This window comes from Neovison vison, chromosome 1 (assembly GCF_020171115.1).
Source record: "Neovison vison isolate M4711 chromosome 1, ASM_NN_V1, whole genome shotgun sequence".
Lineage (NCBI taxonomy): Eukaryota > Metazoa > Chordata > Mammalia > Carnivora > Mustelidae > Neogale > Neogale vison.
In genome coordinates, this window is record NC_058091.1 from 238,113,062 (window position 1) to 238,136,647 (window position 23,586).

The 23,586-nt window shown below is 44.3% G+C and overlaps 1 protein-coding gene and 1 pseudogene across 11 annotated transcripts in view; both read right to left on the minus strand.

The window, feature by feature from the left end:
* Positions 1 to 23,586, minus strand: part of LOC122890074 (protocadherin gamma-C4) — a 165,128-nt gene that overhangs the window by 107,257 nt on the left and 34,285 nt on the right. Inside the window, exons 1-2 of one of the 11 annotated variants that reach the window (XM_044225903.1) lie at positions 9,211 to 11,904; positions 6,438 to 6,690 (exon numbers count right to left, since the gene is read on the minus strand). The exons of 5 other annotated variants lie outside the window; for them this stretch is intronic. In XM_044225903.1, the coding sequence (XP_044081838.1) occupies positions 6,619 to 6,690; positions 9,211 to 11,619 (2,481 nt within the window). In that variant the 5' untranslated portion in view covers positions 11,620 to 11,904 and the 3' untranslated portion in view covers positions 6,438 to 6,618. Of the gene's footprint in view, positions 1 to 6,437; positions 6,691 to 9,210; positions 11,905 to 15,607; positions 18,243 to 19,650; positions 20,019 to 20,662; positions 23,353 to 23,586 lie in introns of those variants that run through there. 5 more of the 11 variants (XM_044225912.1, XM_044225865.1, XM_044225771.1 and 2 more) reach the window with 5 other exon arrangements.
* On the minus strand, positions 3,699 to 6,484 carry LOC122896538 (annotated as a pseudogene).

Consider the following 23,586-nt stretch of genomic DNA (forward strand, 5'->3'; position numbering starts at 1 on the left):
CAGAGTGATGGTAGTACTGGAGGAGAGGGGCGGCCTGCCCCTGTCAGTGGCTGTTATGGTGACATTGTACTCCGGAGTCCGTTCTCGGTCTAGGGCTCCATCTGTCACCAGCTTGTAGTAATTCTTAGAAGAGGAATAAACCTTGAAAGGAATATGCCTTCCTATGTTACACACAACTTCTCCATTTTCTCCAGAATCTTTGTCCCGTGTTTTGAAAAGTGCCACCACCATTCCTGGAAGAGTGTCCTCCAAAATTTCATCAGAGAGAGAAGTGATGGCTATTTCAGGGTTGTTGTCGTTTTCATCTAGGATTTCTATGATGACTTTACATTGAGTAGAGAGACCACCTCCATCCCTTGCTTCCACTTCCATGCTGTATCTTTCTGTATCCTCAAAATCCAGTGACTGGTTATTCTTAATCATACCTGTTTTCTCATCTAGTGAGAACATGTGCCTTGTATTCTGAGCAGTGCTCCTGAAGTAGTAGTTGACTTCTGAATTGACCCCCTCATCTTTGTCAGTGGCTGTCACCTGCAGCACGGAGGATCCGGCGGGCAGATTTTCACTAACACTGACTCTATATTCATCTTTGCTGAACACTGGGAAGTTGTCATTGGCATCCCTGACAAATATTTCTATTTGAGCGGTGGCACTTCGTGGTGGGTCTCCCCCGTCCAAGGCAGTTAATATCAAGCGATGAGAACGTTGCTCTTCCCGGTCTAGGAGTTTCTCCAAAGATAACTCTGGATATTTACCACCATCAGAATTAATTCTCAATATTAATGAGAAATAAGGGTTTGGATTTATCTGATAATCTTTAACTGAGTTCATATTTATATCAGGGTCAGTGGCAGGGTCAAGGGATATTCGTGTACCTTCGGATACAGATTCAATTATTTCTACATTGATTTCATCCTTATGGAACTGAGGAGCATGGTCATTAATATCCTCAATAGCCACAATGATATGAAAAATATTTAGAGGATTTTCCACCACGGCTTCCACCTGCAACTCACATCTTCTTCTCTCTTTGCATATCTGCTCACGGTCTATTCGGTCGTTCACGAGTAAGTCCCCGCTCTCTGGGTCTACCCTGAAAAGCAGCTTCTCCGTGCTAACTCGCAGCTTCCGAGCCGACACGTCCACGACGCTGAGCCCGAGATCCTTGGCGAGGTTCCCCACCACCGAGCCCTTGGCCAGTTCCTCGGGAATGGAGTAGCGGATCAGCTCGCAGAGCGCGGGGTAGAGCAAAGATAGCAGGAAGGGAAACAGTACCTGCAGCCTGCCGGCTGGGCGCCTCTGAAAACAGCTCCCTCCCATCGCTCTCTCTAGTTCTCGCGGGGTCCTAGTCTTTCCGGAAGGCTGAAGAAACTGCAGTATACGGGGTCACTGGAAGAACATTCCAACCATGACAGGAGGAGCTGGGAATCCGTGTCTCTTGACAAAGTCTGAGCAGCCAGGAGCCTCAGTGTGTGAACACGGTTTCCTTCCGTTTGTGTTGGTGACTGCGCAGGAAAGCCAAGACTGGAGGCTGAGGAATCCCGGGCGACTGCGCTTGCCCTGTACTGGCCGACAGCGGCGCCCAGAGGCCCCGTGTGGTACCGCAGCCTGACATTTTCTTCTTCAATCCACTTTTTCTCTAGAGTATCTCTAGAATATAAATATTGCTCTTTGAAACTTATGTACATATTTCTATAAATTCTCTGTACTCTGAGAAGTGCTCCCGAAGTAGTAGTTAGTTTGCTTCTGCATTTACCCCTTCGTCCTAGGCAACAGAGAGGACCTGGGGCCAATTGTATATATATAGAAATATATATAGAGAGAAATATGTATAAGGGAAATATATAGAGATATATATATATATATTTATGATATATTTTTCTCTATATACATAGAATATGTGTACATTGCTCTTTGATTCTTAAATTTTTTTAAAGATTTATTTATTTATTTGACAAAGAGATAACAAGTAGGCAGAGAGAGAGGAGGAAGCAGGCTCCCTGCTGAGCAGAGATCCCGATGGGGGACTCGATCCCAGGATCCTGAGATCATGACCTGAGCCAAAGGCAGAGGCTTAACCCACTGAGCCACCCAGGTGCCCCAATTTGAAAATGCACTTATATAAGAACCCAAAATTTTAGTTTTTCTAAAGTATTGCAGTTGTATGTACTTAGTGTTTTAAAGAAATTCATTACAGAAAAATTTCAAACTTATACAAAAGCAGAGAGTATTATTATTGAATCATCATATAATCCTCACCCAATGGCATTAATGATCAACACAAGTCCATCTTCATTCGATATATATTGTACTCCCTCATTATTTTGAAGCATATCCAAGATATTTTAACTCTTCTCTTAAGATGAAACATTAAGATAAATGTTACCAATTTAAATGTTAATAAAATGTTACCAATGTAGAAGTCCTATCTTGTTTGAGAAAAGTAGAATTCAACATTTTCCCCACTCTGCCCAGTTATCCACGCAGTGTGCTTGCAAACGATATTATTAATGGTAGAGAACAGTAGTAAGCTATCATTATATACTAGCCTTCATCAATATCTATGCTATTTTTTCCCAAATTAATGCATATTTAGTATTTTTGAATACCAAGTACCAATGGTTACTTCCCAGGACAGAAACTTCAAGTAACAGTTTCCCTGTTGCACATTTAAAAATATGACCCTGAAGGATGCTTTAATTTTTTTCTTAGTAGCTTAGAAATAGAGAATTTGAAATAATTATAATGTCTGTATGTCATAATGGCTTTCCAGACCTGCTAACCCTATAACCAGCGCATTTAGAATAGAAGTTTGAATCGACTTCAAAGCTCATTTTTAAAGTCTCCTAGAGTGGTGCCTGGGTGGCTTAGTCAGTTAAGCCTCCAGGCTCAGGTCATGATCTCAGCATCATGATATCCAGCCCCTCTTCAGGCTCTCCACTGAGCACAGAGTCTGCTTAAGATTCTCTACCCCCCTTTGTCCTTCCCCCTTCACTCTCTCTCTCAAAAACTAAATAATAAAAAAATAAAGTCTCTGAGAATGTCATTTTTACTTGAAAAGATGCTTTGTTTAAAATAAAATAAAATAAAAGTTTTTCTTATAGCTAAAAGTCAGTAAAATATTTTTAGAAACTTCTCCAGCAGTTCCTGGGAATATTTTCCTAACTTGTCTCTTTTACCCAGATTTATTTTGAGCCTGTAGATTGGAGAATTGAGCCATAAATAACAGACAGTTGAGGAATAATGTTTATCTCCCTCGTTTTGTCCTCTCTCGGTGTTCATTCTCAGAAACCCCTCTAGGTGAAGTGTCATTCTTCCTCAAAAGTGATCTTTAAATTCAAACTATCTCTACAAACATGTGATCTGAAAACCATAACTTCAAATGGGTATTGTCCTATCATAGAAGCAGGAAAGCAGAAGCAGAAAAGTCTGGGCTTTTAGTTTCTTCAGGAAGAACAGATGTGTTTTATCATTAATTTACCTTACAAAATCTGTATCAGATGTAGTTATGTTTCAGCAGTATGTAAGAAGTTCAAAGATATGTAAGAAATTCACAATGGGGCCATAGATCATAACAACAATAATGTTTCAGGAATGGAAAACCACCCCTAAGAATTAGTGGTGAACTGATAACCAACCAAGCAAACACACCCAAATAGTCCATATCAATGACCAATAATGAGACCAGCCCCATGATTTCCATTGACCCTAGGTTAATTTAATTAAGAGAAAGTGAAAATTTTATCAGTTATGTAACCAATAAATGCCTCCTATATATGTTAGAGCAAAAATTAGGCCAAGTGAAAACTTGAATGGTGTGAAATATGTTACCATCAGCGTATCATACCTTAAGTGCAAACCTTAGAGAAAAAAAAAACAATTATAATAGAAAATAAAGGAAAAATGGAACTCACTGGAACCAAAGAGGTGTTTTCTATAGGAAACCTAGAATCATCTTAAACACACAAAGGGTCATCTTTCTGACAGTGCTCCTGGCTAATCAGCATGTTGTCATAGTTGGGCTGGGGAAAGATCACACTACTCTCCAAGAAGTCAGTCATGGGTGAGGTTTCCTGGGAAGAAGACTGCAGAAAAAACACCACCCCATAACGCCCACCGAGTGAGAAGTAGGCACACCAGCTAATCCAACCCCCACAGCCTGGAGTAGATGTGAGGTGTGCCAGCACCATAACATGAGCACCAGCAACACAATGACAAAGGTGAGGAAGATGCAGAAGACTGTAGTTACTGCTACCACTAAGTCTAAGGTGAGGTCTGAGGTCTCTGGGTATGTGGGGACCTCCAGACTGTTGAAGTCAGCCAGCACATCTGGAATGCTGTCAGCCAAGGCCATGGTGAGTGTGACAGTGGACAAGAGAGGTGGTCCTGGACCACCACCATCACCAGGCTCTGCTGGAGCATGTCTGTGTCTGCAGGGCCTGCACTGAGAAGGGCCCAGGCTCACTGGCCTTGAGCAGGTAGTAGGACAGCCAGGTATTCTGACCTGAGTGTCTATAGCTACCGGCTTGGTTACCAAGTAGCCAGGCTCTGTGGAGTGCACACCAATGGAAACATCAGTGGGGGAGAGTGGGGTACAGGATTTCTAATGCACTGTTCTTCTGGTCCAGCCCAAACAAGTTAGCGACACGTTGTTGCGACATGGTTAGTTCCCACTGCCACTAGCCCTCATCTGCATACGAAGATCATGAAACTGCTCAAAGTTGAGCTCAAACTATCTAGAGCACAGCATGTATACCACGCCAGTGTCAAAGTTGATGGAGACATAGGAAAGAGGCAACCCTTGGACAGTGTCTTCAACCAAGGTGTAAACAATACCTGGGTGTTCTAGTCTCTCTTGGGGTCATGGACTGACACTAAGAAGATGGGGATGCCTCTGTGATTGTTCTCAGGGAGGCAGACTGAGTAGGACTTTTCCAGAGAAGCTGGGTTATTATTGATGTCTCTGGTGTAGGTTGATGTAAATTTCTGTGTGTGGGGGTGCATTCCTCTGTTGCTGTCACTGTGACGTTATATTCAGAGGTTTTCTTCTCTGTCGAGAATTTGGACTGTCAACAACTCTAATAATTACCTACTGATTTTTCTTTTCTTTTTTTTTTAAGATTTTATTCATTTATTTGACAGACAGAGATCACAAGTAGGCAGACAGGCTGGCAGAGAGAGAGGAGGAAGCAGGCTCCCCGCTGAGCAGAGAGCCCGATGCAGGGCTTGATCCCAGGACCCTGGGATCATGACCTGAGCCGAAGGCAGAGGCTTTAACCCACTGAGCCACCCAGGTGACCTACTGATTTTTCTAATTGAAAAGGTAAATTATGAGGTGTGTTAAAGACAACTTGACCATTCTTCCCAGAATCTCGGTCATGCACATTCAAGAAGGCAACTACCGTTCCAGGAAGAGTATTTTCCAAGACTGGGTTAAACAGAGAGGCAATGATCACTTCCGGTCTATTGTCATTCACATCTTCCACTGAAATGAGCACTTGGTCCTCCCCAAAAGTGCCCCCACATCTTCAGCTTGTATTTCCATTTCATAAAATGCACATTCTTCATAGTCTAGACTCTCTGCTGTCAATATTTCCCCAGTATTTTCATTAAGCTGGAATAATGGGGATTATTCTTCACTATTTTTCCAGAATCTATAGGCTACCTCTCCGTTGGCTCCCTCATCTGGGTCGCTAGCGCTCGCAGTAAGCAGCCGGGTGCCCAGGGGCACGTTCTCTGGGACTTGCACTCGGTAAATCAGTAGAGCAAAAACCAGGGCATTGTCGTTTGTATCCAGCACTGTCCATCCAGCACTGTGGATGTGCACTGTGCTGGAGTGATGCAAATCACCGCCATCTAAGGCGATGAGGACCAGGTGGTGAGCAGCCTCTTCCTCATGGTCCAGGGCCTGCTCCAGCACCAGCTCTGGGTGTAGAGTTCCGTCATCTCCAGTTTGCACTTCCAGAGAGAAGTGGTGATTGGGGCTAAGCTGGTAGCTATGCAGGGAATTCATGCCCACGATGGGGTCAACAGTGTCTGGGAGCAGATAATGTGTTCCAGGCGCAGCGATTTCATTACTTTTAACTTCCGGATTCTCAGTGTGGAATTCTGGAGCACTGTCATTTATATCAGTTACTTCTACTTCCATTCAACAGGACTTCAAATTTAAAGAGACACTGTGTGCTCTGAGCACAGAGCTCCTCTCGGTCTATACTGTCCTTGGTGACCAAACTACCACTTAGTGGGTTTAGAGCAAAAAGCTGTGTCTTACCTTTGGAGACGATGCGGCCTCCGCCCTCTGCCAGCTCCCTGGGCTCCAGCCACAGGTCCTTGGAGATAGATATTCTCCCACATACAGTCCTTCTCTGTCTCTTCAGGCAACAAATAGGGAACAGTGTATCTGGCTGGCCCCGGGCTCGTATAGCCTGCCCAGGAAAAGGAACAGCAGAACCAGTCCTTCGCAGTGCGAGGTTCCATGGAATGGCTATCGTTGCTTCGCTGCGGATATTTATTTTTTTTCCAGGATGCTTTCTATGCAAATTGACTCCTTAGGTTCTTTTTTTCCTCCAGCAAATTATGATGATCTTTTTCCTTAGGAGAAACCGAGGTGCCCCAGGTTTAGAGGGTGAGTTTTGAGGCAGCTTTTGCTGCAGTTTGTGGGATCTGTGAGGCTTTGTGAAGTTGCAGATCCTAATGTTGGGATGAGATAGAGAGCTGACTGAGCTTTTCTTAGAGCTGGCGAACAGCGCCCTTAGAGTCCTAATCTGTCACTACACCCACTGAGATAATACTTGATTACAGAGGGTTAAAAAAGATAACACTCTTTGAACCATGACTTATGAAGACTCGTCTCACTGCTTCTTGCGTTCTCATTTCAAAAGCAATAACCATTGCTGGATGTGTTAGTTGAAAATGAAGTGGAATGAAACTTCTATTAAGTGTACTGTTAAATTGACATTTAACATTTTTTTTCTTTTTCTTTTTAAGATTTTATTTATTTGACAGAGATACAAGTAGGCAGAGGGACAGGCAAAGAGAGAAAGGGAGAAGGAGGCTCCCCGCCGAGCAGAGAGCCCAACACAGGGCTCGATCCCAGGACCCTGGGATCATGACCCAAGCTCAAGGCAGAGGCTTTAAACCCACTGAGCCACCCTGGCACCCGCTTTTTCTTTTGTTTAAGTAGGCTCCACACCCAGCACAGAGCTCAATGTGAGGCTTGAACTTACCACCCTGAGATCAAGAAATGAGCTGAGATCAAGAGTCATATGCTTAACTGACTGAGCCACCCACATGTCCCTCACCATTTTTTCTTAATAAAATTAACTTATTCCTGGTAAAATTTTGCTCTCCATTTACATATGTAAATTATTCTAGTTCCCTTTTTATAATGTTTCAAAACTTTTCTATATTATTTTCTGATGTAACTACAATGTATAATCCTCTTTGGAAATACATTCACATTTTTCTTAATTTTATACATTATATATATTACATAATTACATTGAGTGAATATATGGATTATTCACTTTGAAATTATTTTATAAGGTTAATTTATGCAGATAGTAAATTTGCTGGAGTAAGATGTCCTTAAAATTTCATTCACAAAAAAATTTTAATTAGGCAACAGTAATAGATTTTCTCACCTAATATTGCTAATTTTGAAAGGATTCATTTCCTAAAGTTGCATATTTTTGAATGTTACACTTTAATGTTATTTCAATTCTTTAACATTTTCTATGTGACTATATAATGCATAAACTGATTATGGCATTTGGAATATTGAAATAAACACACAATGAAAAGCATTTCCATTTCAATCCTTCCATAAAGAAATTATGCAGTTTTAAAGTAGTCAAACTTCATATTGTAAAGGTCACTTAAACCTCTGTGATAATTACAGAAAAAGAATACAAGATGTAGAACAAATTATTGTCATTAAAAAACAAAAAGTACCATTACAATAAATTCTTTCAGGGGAACCTGGCTGACTCCATCAGGTGAGCATGTGACTCTAGATCTCAGCGTAATGAGTTCAAGCCCTGCACTGGACAAACTTATGTTAAAAAAAATTCTTTCAGCAATTTGAAAACATACCATTTACTGAAGCAGTTACCAAGGAAGACCAAGCAAAAGGCTGATTCTTAAGAAATAGCAAACTTTTGGGCATAAAATTAGTAATTTTTGCCATAAAATAAAAAATTCAGGATTCTCCTTTCCTCCTATAGATACAAGGATGATCAGCAAACCTCTAATCACTAATGTTTAGAGTTCCAAACAATAAGAAAATCCATTGACTTTCCCCTCTTTCTTCAAAAAATACAGGTAAGGAATGACAGCAAGTGATAGAAACAATAGCATTTCCTTTTCTTGTGTCAAGTGTCTTCTATTAACTATGGGAGGAAGACAAGGATTTTGCATTCAAAAAAATTTGAAGGAATTTAGGGGCGCCTGGGTGGCTCAGTGGGTTAAGCCGCTGCCTTCGGCTCAGGTCATGATCTCAGGGTCCTGGGATCGAGTCCCGCATCGGGCTCTTTGCTCAGCAGGGAGCCTGCTTCCCTCTACCTCTCTCTCTGCCTGCCTCTCTGTCTACTTGTGATCTCTCTCTGTCAAATTAAAAAAAAAATTTGAAGGAATTTAGATAATGATTGGAACTTCTGATGAATTCAATGAGTCTCTCTCCCCCTCTCCTCCCTTCCACACTGTTTTTCTTACAATTTTCAAGTATTCAAATAGTCATGACTAAGTACATACAAGGAACTAGACATGAGGAATAAACATTTAAAAAGATGGAAACTCTACTACTGAAATCAGTGAAGAAAGAAGGCTAGTAGCAGTTTCTTTGTTTTAAAGGATGACAAACGATTGCCTACATTAATGTTTAGTTACATGTAAAAAAAACTCTAAATGAGGCAAACTGGGTAAATTTCATTAACTATGAAAAAAGATATAAGAAGCAGATATAATACTTTTTATGTGAAGCAAGGAGGAAACTCACTACTTCATAAACCTGAACGTGGTGTCATAATGTTATTATATGTGACATAACTACTCCCGGCTCACCACTCTACTTAAAAAATGGAAGTATAGCTTTCTGATGGGCTATGATGTCCTTAAGACAACTTATTACTCTTAGAAATGAAATATATTTTCATATAAATACGAAAAAATGGATAGATGAGGAAAAGAAGTAGATACTTAAATAGAACTCACCGGCTTTAGAGTTTCAGGATGGGAAGTCGACTCACTGGAATTACAAAGTGGAAATAAGGCCCCGGATGAGTCACCGCAAAGCAGTATATCTTGTCCTGAACTCAACTGCTCATTGCACTTTAGAAAATTAAACTCTGTCTTTCCAGTATGGGCAACGCACAAATTGTAGGAATAAGGCAAAGTCCCTTCACTGTAGTTGGGAGGGACCACAGGTCCTGACTTGACACACAGACCAGGCTGAAAACAGCCCCAGGAGGCAGAGCTGGAGGAGCTTCGCAGGCGCAGAGCAACCGCCAGAATCACCGCGAGGAGGAACAACACAGAAATCAAGGCCAAAGCCACCACCAGGTAAAACTGCAGCTCCGCCTGGGGATCAGAGGGCTCAGGGCGGTCGCTGACATCCGGCAGCACCTCCTGCAAGCTGTCGGCGAAAACCAGGAGCAGCGTGGCAGTGGCCGAGAGCGGCGGCTGTCCCCCATCCCGCACAGCGACCAGCAGGCGCTGGCGGGCCGCGTCCCGGTCGCCCAAAGCACGCGCCGTGCGCACCTCGCCCGTGCGCAGCCCCAAGCTGAAGAGTCCCGGCTCGCTGGCCTGCAGCACGTGGTACGACAGCCAGGCATTGTGTCCCGAGTCGGCGTCCACCGCCACCACCTTGGTGACCAGGTAGCCGGGCTGCGCGGCGCGCGGCACCGTGTCGAACAGCGCCGAGCCGTCGGGCCCCAGCGCCGGGTACAGCACCCGCGGCGCGTTGTCGTTGCGGTCGCCCACCAACACGCGCAGGCTCACGTTGGCGCTGAGCGCGGGCGAGCCCTGGTCGCGCGCCTGCAAGGTCAGCTCGAAGGCGCGCAGCTGCTCGTGGTCGAAGGCGCGCTGCGCGAACACCACCCCGCTCTGCGCGCTCACGGACACGTAGGACGCCAGCGCCCGTGGCTCCAGGTCGCTGGCGACGATGGAGTAGGAGACGCGACCGTTGGGCCCCAGGTCGGGGTCGGAGGCGCTGACTTGGGCAATAGAAGCTCCAGGAGAGTTGTTCTCCATCACATGAACCACGTAGGAGGCCTGGTGAAAAACTGGAGCGTTGTCATTGACATCAGTGATGATCAAAGTGACACTTGTGGTCGCTGAGAGGGGCGGCCTGCCCCTGTCAGTGGCTGTTATGGTGACATTGTATTCTGGGGTCTGTTCTCGGTCCAGAGCCCCGTCTATTACTAACTTATATGAATTTCTGGATGAAGAGATTATCTGAAAAGGAACTTCACCCTCTAATCGACAATTAACCTCCCCATTTTCCCCGGAATCTCGGTCATATATTTTGATCAAAGCAATTAGTGTTCCTGGCGGTGCGTTTTCCAGAATCATTTCCGCTAGAGAATGGAATGTAATTTCTGGACTGTTATCATTTTCATCTTGAATGTTAATTTCAACTGTACATTGTGCAGCCAGTCCTCCACCATCCCTCCCTTCCACCACTATAGAATATTCCTTGACTTCTTCGAAATCCAGCATCTTTAGAGTTGTAATTTCCCCGCTCTTTGAATTCAGACTGAAAACTTGCCCGGTCCTGTAGAACGAGTAAGTGATTTCAGAGTTGATGCCCTCGTCTTGGTCAGTGGCTGACACCTGTATCACTGCGGTGCCTGGGGGCACGTTTTCTCGAAGGCTTACTCTGTATATGTCCTGCTTGAATACAGGGGAGTTATCATTGGCATCAGTGACCTGGATCCGGAGCTCAATGGTACCGCTGAGTGGCGGATCTCCACCATCCAAGGCAGTCAGGACTAAACGATAGTAACTCTGTTGTTCTCGGTCTAAACGTTTCTCCAATGCCAGTTCTGGGTATTTACTACCATCTTGTTTCTCCTTACTTATCAATGAGAAAATAGGGCTATGAGAGAGTTTATAAATCTGAAGGGCATTTAAGCCAATATCTGCATCTTCCGCTGTTTCTAATATAAACCGAGTGCCTGGCACAGTAGACTCACTTATTTGCAGGTCAAAGGAAGTTTGGGTGAACTTGGGGGTATGGTCATTAATATCTTCGATGTCCACACTCACGTGATAAAAGTTCAACGGATTCTCAGCAACAGCCTCAAATTCCAGAGTACAGGCTGTCTTCTTCCCACATATCTGCTCCCGGTCTAGCCTGCTGCCCACAAGTAGCTCCCCGCTCTTGGCGCTCACGGTGAAGTAAGCCTTCTCCGAACTGACGCGCAGTTGTCGAGTCGGTAACTCATGCACGCTCAGTCCCAAATCCTTGGCGAGGTTCCCCACCACCGAGCCCTCGGGCATTTCCTCGGGAATCCCGTAGCGGATCTGCTCAGACAGCGCCGGCCAGAACAAAGACAGCAGGAAGGGAAAGAGCACCGGCCGCCTCTCAGCCCAGCCCCTCTCCGCAGCGCCGCTCCCCATCCCTCTTGCTCCCTTCAGGTTGCTCACCGGCCTGGAGACGCCGGATCACAAATAATCTCTGCGCTGCAGACGTCCAGAGCTCCGAACGGCCTGTAAGTCCTGTGTGAGGGTCAGGGTTTCTTCTTTTCCACAGGAGGAAGTGGTGTAAAGGCTCGGGCTAACGAGTCGGCTAGGGAAAGTGCGCTGCGGCTGCGCGAAGAGATCGCCAGTGCCCAAGCTCTCCATTTTGGCCAACAGCGGCGCCCACAGTCCGCACTAGGACACTGCAGCCTCTGCTGCTTCAGTTTAACCAGCTACAATAATGACAACCCTGAGCATAACTGAACAAGCCACGTTTTTATATTAATATATTTAATATCTTAAATTACAAAGCCTTTTAAAGGTGTTTTTTCTCTTGTTTCCAATTTATTAGAAATATGTTGAGTTTTTATAGAAACCTACAGATACTGCTCCATCCATTTCACCCTACTACATACATACATTGAACTGTTGCCTTGTGCTAAGTATTGCCCTTGTCAGTAGCAATATAAAAATGAGTAAAACAGGGCGCCTGGGTGGCTCAGTGGGTTAAGCCGCTGCCTTCGGCTCGGGTCATGATCTCAGGGTCCTGGGATCGAGTCCCGCATCGGGCTCTCTGCTCAGCAGGGAGCCTGCTTCCTCCTCTCTCTCTGCCTGCCTCTCTGCCTACTTGTGATCTGTCTCTGTCAAATAAATAAATAAAATCTTTTTTAAAAATGAGAAAAACAGAGGTATTGACTTCAGAGAGCTTATCACCTACTGACTTCACAGAATTATTTTATTAGATATAATATGTGAAACAATTTTAATCTTCTTTCATTGATACCTAAAATGTTTTCCCCCAACATTTGTACATTATTGATGCGGTTTCATGTTACATATATTAGAGAATACTAACACTGTTGGAAATTATTCTGTAAAGTTGTGCAATTTCATACATCCTCAAACATCTTCTGATAATATTAACACTCTCTTTTAGAAATAATTTCTCGGGGCGCCTGGATGGCTCAGTGGGTTGAGCCTCTGCCTTCGGCTCAGGTCCTGATCAGGTCCTGAGATCGAGGCCTGAATCAGGCTCTCTGCTTGGCGGGGAGCCTGCTTCCTCCTCTCTCTCTGCCTGCCTCTCTGCCTACTTGTGATCTCTCTCTCTCTCTCTCTCTCTCTGTGTTAAATAAATAAATAAAATCTTTTTTAAAAGTATTAAATAATTTCTCTTTACTCTTTTGACTATCTAAGGAAGTATTCATTCAAAGAAAAAAAAACCTCTCTCCCTATGATGTAGCCAAGAGATGATTTACTCTACCTTCTTCTTCATGTCTAAAAATTACTTGGATTATGTCATACCCAATATAGTATATTAATTCATTCTTAAAGGTCGCTGGGGAAATGTTTTTCTGTTCTTCAATACACAGTCACAAAAGGATATTTCAGTAGATCACATTACTTTCTTATCTATGTATCTATGTTATACTGAAGTAATGACTTTAGAATTGAATTTATGGTAAGTTTATTCATATAAATTTCCCAGGAAAATGACATTTGTTCTATTTTACTCCATGTGTTGAAGTTTTTTTTTTAATAATCAGAGAATGTTTTGAATAAGTACTTTTGTCAGGACAAGCTTCCAAACACTTTTAAAAATTGTGAAGTATGAATAATATAGTTCTCCCCTCAAATGTCTGTGCATCCAAACACTACAGAAAATATAAAGTTAAATCCCACCCACAGTATGTACAAAATAGGAGGAAACACTACAGAGCCCTTGGGAAATGCACATTTTATAACTAACAAATGCTTTATTGTGTTCTTCATTCTCATGTAATAACAAATCAAGAGTTAGCACTGTTAAAATGCTATAACAAGGAATACAGAAGTTATATAATCCAGATAGAATCATTTTTAATTAAACTGATCAGCTTGTTTAGAATCTATTTATAAATGAAACTTTTTAAAATCAACATTCTCAAACTCTCTCTCCATGTGAACACAGCACATTTCACATGGCTGTTCAACAGAACAATTCATTGGAACTTACCGAAAACATCTTTTGTATTTTACAAAATGACATTTTATTTCAAATATGATCTTGTTGTCTGTATTTTGGGGGGGGTGATGGAAATTTTAGATTTTAGATTCTATGTCTTCTTTAGTATGAGCTCTTGGAGACAACTGACACATAAGGGAACTAGTTTCACCTACTACCAATATAGTATATTAATTCATTCTTAAAAGTCACTGGGGAAATGTTTTTCTATTCTTCAATACACAGTCACAAAAGGATATTTCAGTAGATCACATTACTTTCTTATCTATGTATCTATGTTATACTGAAGTAATGACTTTAGAATTGAACTTATGGTAAGTTTCAAATGTATTTATGTTCCCTTTCAAATGTATTTATGTTCTTTTTTTTTAAGATTTTATTTATTTGACAGAGATTACAAGTAGGCAGAGAGGCAGGCAGAGAGAGAGAGAGGAGGAAGCAGGCTTCCTGCTGAGAAGAGAGCCTGCTGTGGAGCTTGATCCCAGACTCTGGGATCATGACCTGAGCGGAAGGCAGAGGCTTTAACCCACTGAGCCACCCAGCCGCCCCTGTATTTATGTTCTGAAATATAATAAGAAGTATCACAGTTTTAAAGGGTACTGATGCAAATACAAAGCTCATAAAAGGGGTTTAAAGTGAAAAATCTCCAAAAGCCTAGAAAACTTCACATCTTCAAGACCCTAACCCTAAAAGAATCCCAAAATTGTAAGATGTATTTTACGTTTACTAAGATAATACAAGGATTTAAAAGTCTCATTTATTTTTATCTCAACTCTAATTAGGAATATCTATTTCCCAAATAGAAAACAAACTTACCATATGTGGTTGGGTATCTAATTCTTTTTTAAAAGATTTTTATTTATTTATTTTACAGACAGAGATCACAAGTAGGCAGAGAGGCACGCAGAGAGAGAGGAAAGGAAACAGGCTCTCCTCCCCGCTGAGCAGAGAGCCTGGTGGTAGCCTCCATCACAGGACCCTGAGATCATGGCCTGAGCCAAAGGCAGAGGCTTTAACCCACTGAGCTACCCACGTGCCCCAGGGTAACTAATTCTTAAGTCAATGAGTGATTAAGTGATAATTATAGTAACATATGGAAAATAAAAACTTATTATTATGTTTTTCTTCTTTTAAAAAAAGATTATTTATTTGAGAAAAAGAGTGTGAGCATGAGCAGAGAGAGGTGCACAGGGAGAGAATCATCAAGCAGAGTCTCCACTGATCCAAGAGCCCCATCCCTGCTTGATCTTTACAACCCCTGAGATCACTACCCAAGCAGAAACCAAGAGTCAGAGGCCAAACAACCAAGCCACCCAGGTACTCTAATTTTTTGTATATATTTAAAAGATTTTATTTATTTGTCAGAAAGAGAGAGAGAGGGAACACAAGCAGGGAGGAACTGCAGGCAAAGCAGGCAGAGGGAGAATCAGGCTCCCCACTGGGCAAGGAACCCCAACCAAACTCGATTCCAGGAAGCTGGGATCATGACCCAGCTGAAGGCAGACACTTAACAGACTGAGCCATTTAGGCATCTATATAGATAGATCGATATATATATATATATATATATATATATATATATATATATATTTTTTTTTTTTTAAGTAATCTCTACACCCAAAGTGGAATTCACTACTCTGAGATCAAAAATCCCATGCTTTATTGACTGAGCCAGCCAGGTGCTCCACAAATGGAAAACTGTTAAAATATTGAGAGTTGACATTTAAACAATCTTGTCCAAGTCTTTGGAAAGCAAATGATCACGATTAGAGCTCAATTTTATAGTACCAGCACTAAAACCAAAAACTTTGTGTTTCACTTTTAAAAACCTTTTTAAACCATCTCCACAATGTGTGTTTTAAAACATAAATTTATAAAAAATATAATTCCTCTCAGAATTAAACGTGAACAAAGAACTGAACTCACCTGAACAGAAGCAGCTTCATCCTTACATTGAGGAAAATCTACCGATGTTAACAAGGAATCATTTTTCTCACAGCTCTCCAGACTGATTAGCGTGTCCACGTAGTTGGGCTGGGGGAAGATCAGGTGACTCTTGCGCGAGTCCGCGGTGAGGGACACCTCGTGCGAGTAGGTCTGCAGGAAAGCCCGCACCCCGTCCACGCCCACGAAGTGCGAGGCCGGCACGCCCACCAGCCCGCCTCCTGAAGCCTGGAGCACGCGCGACGCGTGCCAGCGCCTCAGCCTGAGCGCCAGCAGCACGATGACGAAGGCGAGGAAGACGCAGGAGACGGCCGCCACCGCCACCACCAGATAGAGCGTGAGGTCCGCATCGTCTGGGTCGGCGGGGGTCCCGATGCTGCCCAGGTCCGCCAGGACGTCGGGGATGCTGTCGGCCACGGCCACGGTGAGCGTGACGGTGGCCGACAGAGGGGGCTGCCCGTGATCCTGCACCGCCACCACCAGGCTCTGCTTGAGCGCGTCTCTGTCCAGCAGGGCCCGCGCTGTGCGCACCTCGCCCGTGTGCAGCCCCACCGCGAAGAGCCCTGGCTCGCTGGCCTTGAGCAGGCGGTAGGACAGCCAGGCGTTCTGGCCAGAGTCTCTGTCCACTGCCACCACCTTGGTGACCAGGTAGCCGGGCTCTGCGGATCTGGGCGCCAGCTCCACGCCTGTGGAACCATCAGTGGGGAAGGTGGGGTACAGAATTTCTGGTGTGTTGTCGTTCTGATCCAGCACAAACAAGATCAGTGATACGTTACTGCTGAGTGGAGGGTCCCCGCCATCGCTAGCAGTCACCAGTAACTGCAAGTCTCGTATATGCTCATAGTCAAAGGAGCACAGAGCATATAGGATGCCTGTGTCTGAGTTGATGGAGACGTAGGAGGAGAGAGGGCTCCCCATGATGATGTCCTCGGTCACAGAGTAAGTCACCTGGGCATTTTTGCCACTGTCGGGGTCGTGAGCCATCACAGTGAAGACAGAGGCACCTCTAGGGTTGTTCTCTGGGATATAGGCTGAATAGGAGACGTGAGGAAAAGTGGGTGGATTGTCATTGATATCAGCCACATACAGGGTGATATGAGTTTCAGTAGATAGAGAAGGAGTGCCCAGATCTGAGGCCATCACTGTGATATTGTACATAGAGATTTTTTCTCGGTCCAGATAGTTATATGTCACCAATCTATAATAATTATCTATTGATTTTTCTAGTTGAAAAGGTAAATTATCAGGTGTGTTACAGACAACTTGACCATTCTTCCCGGAATCTCGGTCATGCACATTCAAGAAGGCAACCACTGTTCCAGGAAGAGTATTTTCCAAGACTGGGCTAAACAGAGAGGTAATGATCACTTCCGGTCTATTGTCATTCACATCTTCCACTGAAATGAGCACTTTGGTCCTCCCCAAAAGTGCCCCCACATCTTCAGCTTGTATTTCCATTTCATAAAATGCACATTCTTCATAGTCTAGACTCTCTGCTGTCGATATTTCCCCAGTATTTTCATTAAGCTGGAATAATGGGGATTGTTTTTCACTAATTTTCCAGAATCTATAGACTACCTCTCCGTTGGCTCCCTCATCCGGGTCGCTAGCACTCACAGTAAGCAGCCGGGTGCCCGGGGGTACGTTCTCTGGGACTTGCACTCGGTAAATTGGTAGAGCAAAAACCGGGGCATTGTCGTTTGTATCCAGCACTGTTACGTGGATGTGCACTGTGCTGGAGCGACGCGGCTCACCGCCGTCTGAGGCGATGAGGACCAGGTGGTGAGCAGCCTCTTCCTCGCGGTCCAGGGCCTGCTCCAGCACCAGCTCTGGGTGTAGAGTTCCGTCATCTCCAGTTTGCACGTCCAGGGAGAAGTGGTGACTGGGACTGAGCTGGTAGCTCTGTAGGGAATTCATGCCCACGTCGGGGTCAACAGCCTCTGGGAGAGGATAACGTGTTCCAGGCGCAGCGATTTCATTAATTTTCATTTCCAGATTCTCAGTCTGGAATTTTGGGTTATTATCATTGATATCGGTGATTTCTACTTCTATCCCAAAAAGTTTTCCTCTGCCCTCAGCCAGGATGTTGATATTTACTAGACACTGTGTGCTCTGAGCACAAAGCTCCTCCCGATCTATCCTGCCCGCGGTGAGCATGCTGCCAGTTTTCCGGTTCAGAGCAAAAAGCTGCGTCCTACCTCTGGAGACGATGCGGACTCCGTGCTTCGCCAGTTCTTGTGACTCCAGATTCAGGTCCTTAGAGATATTACCCACAAAGGATCCTTTGTCGCTCTCTTCTGGCACCGAATAGTGGATCTGTCCTCTCCCGATTTCCCACAGCGTGCCCATGAACACGCACAGCAGGACCAGCCTGCCGCGTTTCCGGTAATTCTTTGGAGCGGCCATTGTTCTTTCACTACTGAATCCACTCAGCATCCTCATTGGGCATATGCGTCTTGTTTACCTTTTTGCTGCAGCTGTGGAGATCATCTTACAGAAAACTGGAGTGTCTCAGATGTAAGGGCAGAGTTCCGCTGCAGCCCTGCAGCTGGTTTGTGGGATCTGCCGGTCTTTCCGAGATCTGAGCCTTTAGTAACCGGATGGCATTTGGTTACATTTATCTCCAAATAGGTGAACAGCGGCGCTTAGAGTCCTAAGCAGTTACTGCACCCACTTAGATATGTATTAGTGTATGTTGGATTATTGAGGGAGGAAAAAAAATACTTGCCTTTTATAGCATGTTTTGAATTTATTTGTCTCTGAAATCATATTTTAAAAGTTGTTGCCAAGAAGCATGGGATTAAGTAGGGTTAAAGTTTTACAAAGGATTATTAAATGATCCCCAAAGATTTATGGGATTGTCTCATATTACTCAAATTTCTGGAATATGTTTACTCTTAAAATGTAAATCATTAACATTTCATTTCTTACTATTCACTGAGCTTTATTGTAAATCTGTTATCGAATAAATAAGGCCTCTAGTTGTCACTGGCAATAAATTCATTTTTAGACTAAAGTAGAACTACTGAACATGATTCACTCAGAAGGTGTTGTATTTGATGTAAACCAATTAATCATTATAGTAAGCCTTCAGTAGAGTTGTTGCTTTTTTTAAATTTTCTTTTTAAAATGCGATTTTAATTACATATTGATATGTTGACAAATATTGTTAAATGTTAACAGGATTAATGCTTTCACTTTTAAGTTTCATCAGAGATTATATTATTTTGCTATTTCACTTATTTATTTAAGTAATCTCTATACCCAGGCGGGGCTTAAACTCACAACCCCGAGATCCAGAATTCTTTTTTTTTTAAAGATTTTATTTATTTATTTGACAGAGAGAAATCACAAGTAGACAGAGAGGCAGGCAGAGAGAGAGAGAGGGAAGCAGCCTCCCTGCTGAGCAGAGAGCCTGATGCGGGACTCGATCACAGGTCCCTGAGATCATGACCTGAGCCGAAGGCAGCAGCTTAACCCACTGAGCCACCCAGGCGCCCCAAGATTCAGAATTCTATGTTTTACCAACTGAGACAGCCAGGCACTCTTGTTTTGTTTTGTTCTAAGATTTTATTTTATTTTATTTTAGAGAGAATGCGAGTGGCTGGAGGAATAGAGGAGGAAGGAGAGGGACAAGCAGACTCCCTGATATGCATGGAGACCAGTGTGCAGTTTGATCCCAAGACCCTGAGATCACAACCTGAGTTGAAGGCAGACCCTTAACCAACTGAGTCACCCAGGTGTCCCACGCAACCTTGATTTGCTACTTCATTTAAATTCTGTATTTTTTCTATTTGAATAGAAAATATTTTTAAAAATACAAATGAATACAAAATGAAAAGCAAATCTCCATCCTACTGTTCCACAAATGAGAGATGATTGCATTTTAAAGCAGACTCAATTAACTTTGCGAAAAACACATGTATTCTAAAGTTAATTTTGCCTTAATTAGTATTTTTTTTCCTATAGAGAATCTCTGCTGAGTGTGGAGCTCGATCTCAGGATCCTGAGATCATAACCTGAGTCAAAACCAAGAATCAGATGCTTAACTGACTGAGCCACCCAGGCGCCCCCTTAAGTAGTATTTTGATCAAGAGAACCACAAAGAGGGAACACATAATTATCATCAAGCAATCAAAAAGTGTCACTACAAAAAATTATGTCTCTTTTCTTCAGTTTGTAAAGTGGTCAGTGACTGAGCATCTGCTAACACATCTAGCTAAAGATGAAAAATGTATTATCATATCTATATAGATATCATATACTAGTATGATAGTATATATACTAGTATGTACATCAGATTGGCAATTTTGTCTAAAACTTGAAGAATTCAAGACTCCATTTTCCTCCTAGAGATAGCAGAATGCCTAGAAGTCTTCTGGCTATATGTGGGCTGCAAAAAAAAGACAATTTAAAATTATACAGGAATGTGTGAAAAACCAATGCTGCAAGATAAAGAAAATGCTTTTGTATTCTAGTGAGCATACTGGTCTTACTGGTAAGTAAAATGCTTTTAAACACCCACACAGTTCATTGCATACAACTGGAATGTGCCATCTACATTAAAATCCAGGTTAAGATACTTTATTCTAGGTGGCTTTGAAGCAAAAGGAAGTAAATAGAAGAAACAAAATGGTAAAATCAGTTATGAAAATATCTAATATTAGCTTTTTGTTTTTGTTTTAAAGGTTTTTTAAATGATTGCCCACTTTTACATTTATACTATATCCAGCTAAAAAAGTATATTAGGTAATAGGAAGAAAAACTTAGAAAAAAATCTCATTAGCTTTTAGGAGATGGCCTATAACACTGATTCCCTTCCTAGATAAAATTACAATCTCACTGCTCCATAGATCTGAGCCTGTCAAGGCATCCCTAAAAGAGACATTACTGTTCCGAATTTAACTTCCCTTGAAGAATGGCATGATAGTTTTACTTTTTAGAGAAACTTTTAGATCTACAAAGTGTATATTTTTCCATGAAAAATAAATAATTGGGTAGATCATAAGAAGCAGGTTATGCTTAAAAGAAACTCACCAGATGGGATGTTGACTCACTGGATTTGCAAAGTGGAAATAAGTTCCCAGATGAATCCCCGCAAAGTATGTCTTGTTCTGAACTCAACTGCTCGTTGCACTTTAGAAAATTAAACTCCGTCTTTCCAGTGTGGGCAACGCACAAATTGTAGGAATAAGGCAAAGTCCCTTCACTGTAGGTGGGAGGGACCACAGGTCCTGACTTGACACACAGACCAGGCTGAAAGCAGCCCAAGGTGGTGAGGCTGGAGGAGCGACGAAGGTGTAAGGCGATGGCCAGAGTCACAGCCAGGAGGAAAAGTACTGAGATCAAGGCCAACGCTACGACCAGGTAAAACTGCAGCTCAGCCTGGGGATCAGAGGGCTCAGGGCGATCGCTGACATCCGGCAGCACCTCTTGTAAGCTGTCGGCGAAAACCAGGAGCAGCGTAGCCGTGGCCGAGAGCGGCGGCTGTCCCCCATCCCGCACAGCGACCAGCAGGCGCTGGCGGGCCGCGTCCCGGTCGCCCAAAGCACGCGCCGTGCGCACCTCGCCCGTGCGCAGCCCCAAGCTGAAGAGTCCCGGCTCGCTGGCCTGCAGCACGTGGTACGACAGCCAGGCATTGTGTCCCGAGTCGGCGTCCACCGCCACCACCTTGGTGACCAGGTAGCCGGGCTGCGCGGCGCGCGGCACCGTGTCGAACAGCGCCGAGCCGTCGGGCCCCAGCGCCGGGTACAGCACCCGCGGCGCGTTGTCGTTGCGGTCGCCCACCAACACGCGCAGGCTCACGTTGGCGCTGAGCGCGGGCGAGCCCTGGTCGCGCGCCTGCAAGGTCAGCTCGAAGGCGCGCAGCTGCTCGTGGTCGAAGGCGCGCTGCGCGAACACCACCCCGCTCTGCGCGCTCACGGACACATAGGACGCCAGCGCCCGTGGCTCCAGGTCGCTGGCGACGATGGAGTAGGAGACGCGACCGTTGGGCCCCAGGTCGGGGTCGGAGGCGCTGACTTGGGCAATCGAGGCGCCTGGAGGATTGTTCTCTGCCACATGAACGACATACGAAGGCTGTTGGAAAACCGGCGCGTTGTCGTTGATATCGCCAATGTGTAGGGTGATGCTTGAGCTAGAGGAAAGGGGGGGCTTGCCCCTGTCGGTGGCTGTGATAGTGACATTATACTCAGGAGTCTGCTCACGGTCTAGAACTCCATCTGTCACTAATTTATAGGAGTTTATCGAAGAAGAGACTATTTTAAATGGAACATCACCTTCTAATTTACAAACAACTTCTCCGTTGTGTCCAGAATCCTTGTCACGGATTTTAAGCAAAGCAACGTGTGTTCCCAGCTTGGTGTCCTCCATAACGATATCCCGCAGAGATTGGAATACCATTTCTGGGAAATTGTCATTTATGTCTTGGACCTCTATCTCCACGGTACATTGGGCAATCATTCCTCCACCATCCCTTGCTTCCAAAACTATGGAATATTCTTTGACCTCCTCAAAATCTAACGTATGTAGAATAGTAATTTCCCCCGTAATAGAATTTAGGTCAAACTGGGTGATCTGGCCTGCTTCCGTGAAAGAGAAAGTGATCTGGGCATTGACACCCTCATCCTGGTCAGTGGCCATCACTCGAAGCACAAGGGTGCCCGGAAGAACGTTTTCCGGAACAGCCACCCTGTATAGCTCTTGGCTAAACACTGGAGGGTTATCATTGGCATCAGTCACTAGGACCTGTATCTGGGCAGTACTACTAAGGGATGGATCCCCGCCGTCCAATGCCGTCAAGATCAACTGGTAGGATTTCTGCTCTTCCCGGTCTAAAGGCACCTTCAGTACCAGCTCAGGGTATTTACTGCCATCTAATTTTTCTTTATTCACGAGTGAGAAATGATCATTGGGGCTGAGCTGGTAATTCTGTAGTGAGTTGGTACCAATATCTGCATCATGGGCAGATCCTAAAATAAATCGTGCCCCGAGCTTTGTAGACTCACTTATTTGCAGGTCAAAGGAAGTTTGGGTGAACTTGGGGGTATGGTCATTAATATCTTCGATGTCCACACTCACGTGATAAAAGTTCAACGGATTCTCAGCAACAGCCTCAAATTCCAGAGTACAGGCTGTCTTCTTCCCACATATCTGCTCCCGGTCTAGCCTGCTGCCCACAAGTAGCTCCCCGCTCTTGGCGCTCACGGTGAAGTAAGCCTTCTCCGAACTGACGCGCAGTTGTCGAGTCGGTAACTCATGCACGCTCAGTCCCAAATCCTTGGCGAGGTTCCCCACCACCGAGCCCTCGGGCATTTCCTCGGGAATCCCGTAGCGGATCTGCTCAGACAGCGCCGGCCAGAACAAAGACAGCAGGAAGGGAAAGAGCACCGGCCGCCTCTCAGCCCAGCCCCTCTCCGCAGCGCCGCTCCCCATCCCTCTTGCTCCCTTCAGGTTGCTCACCGGCCTGGAGACGCCGGATCACAAATAATCTCTGCGCTGCAGACGTCCAGAGCTCCGAACGGCCTGTAAGTCCTGTGTGAGGGTCAGGGTTTCTTCTTTTCCACAGGAGGAAGTGGTGTAAAGGCTCGGGCTAACGAGTCGGCTAGGGAAAGTGCGCTGCGGCTGCGCGAAGAGATCGCCAGTGCCCAAGCTCTCCATTTTGGCCAACAGCGGCGCCCACAGTCCGCACTAGGACACTGCAGCCTCTGCTGCTTCAGTTTAACCAGCTACAATAATGACAACCCTGAGCATTACTGTACAAATTATTTTTATATATCTATATATTTAATGACGATTGATTCATATTCTTAGCTACAGAAACATACCAAATTCCTAGGTTTTCAGGGTAATCCATATGTTGACATAATTATTCCTCCATCTTCAAATCCACACTTTAATAGATGACTATCACACAGAGTAGGTCTAAAGGATTTCAGAGTACAGTAATTTTGAATACTTAC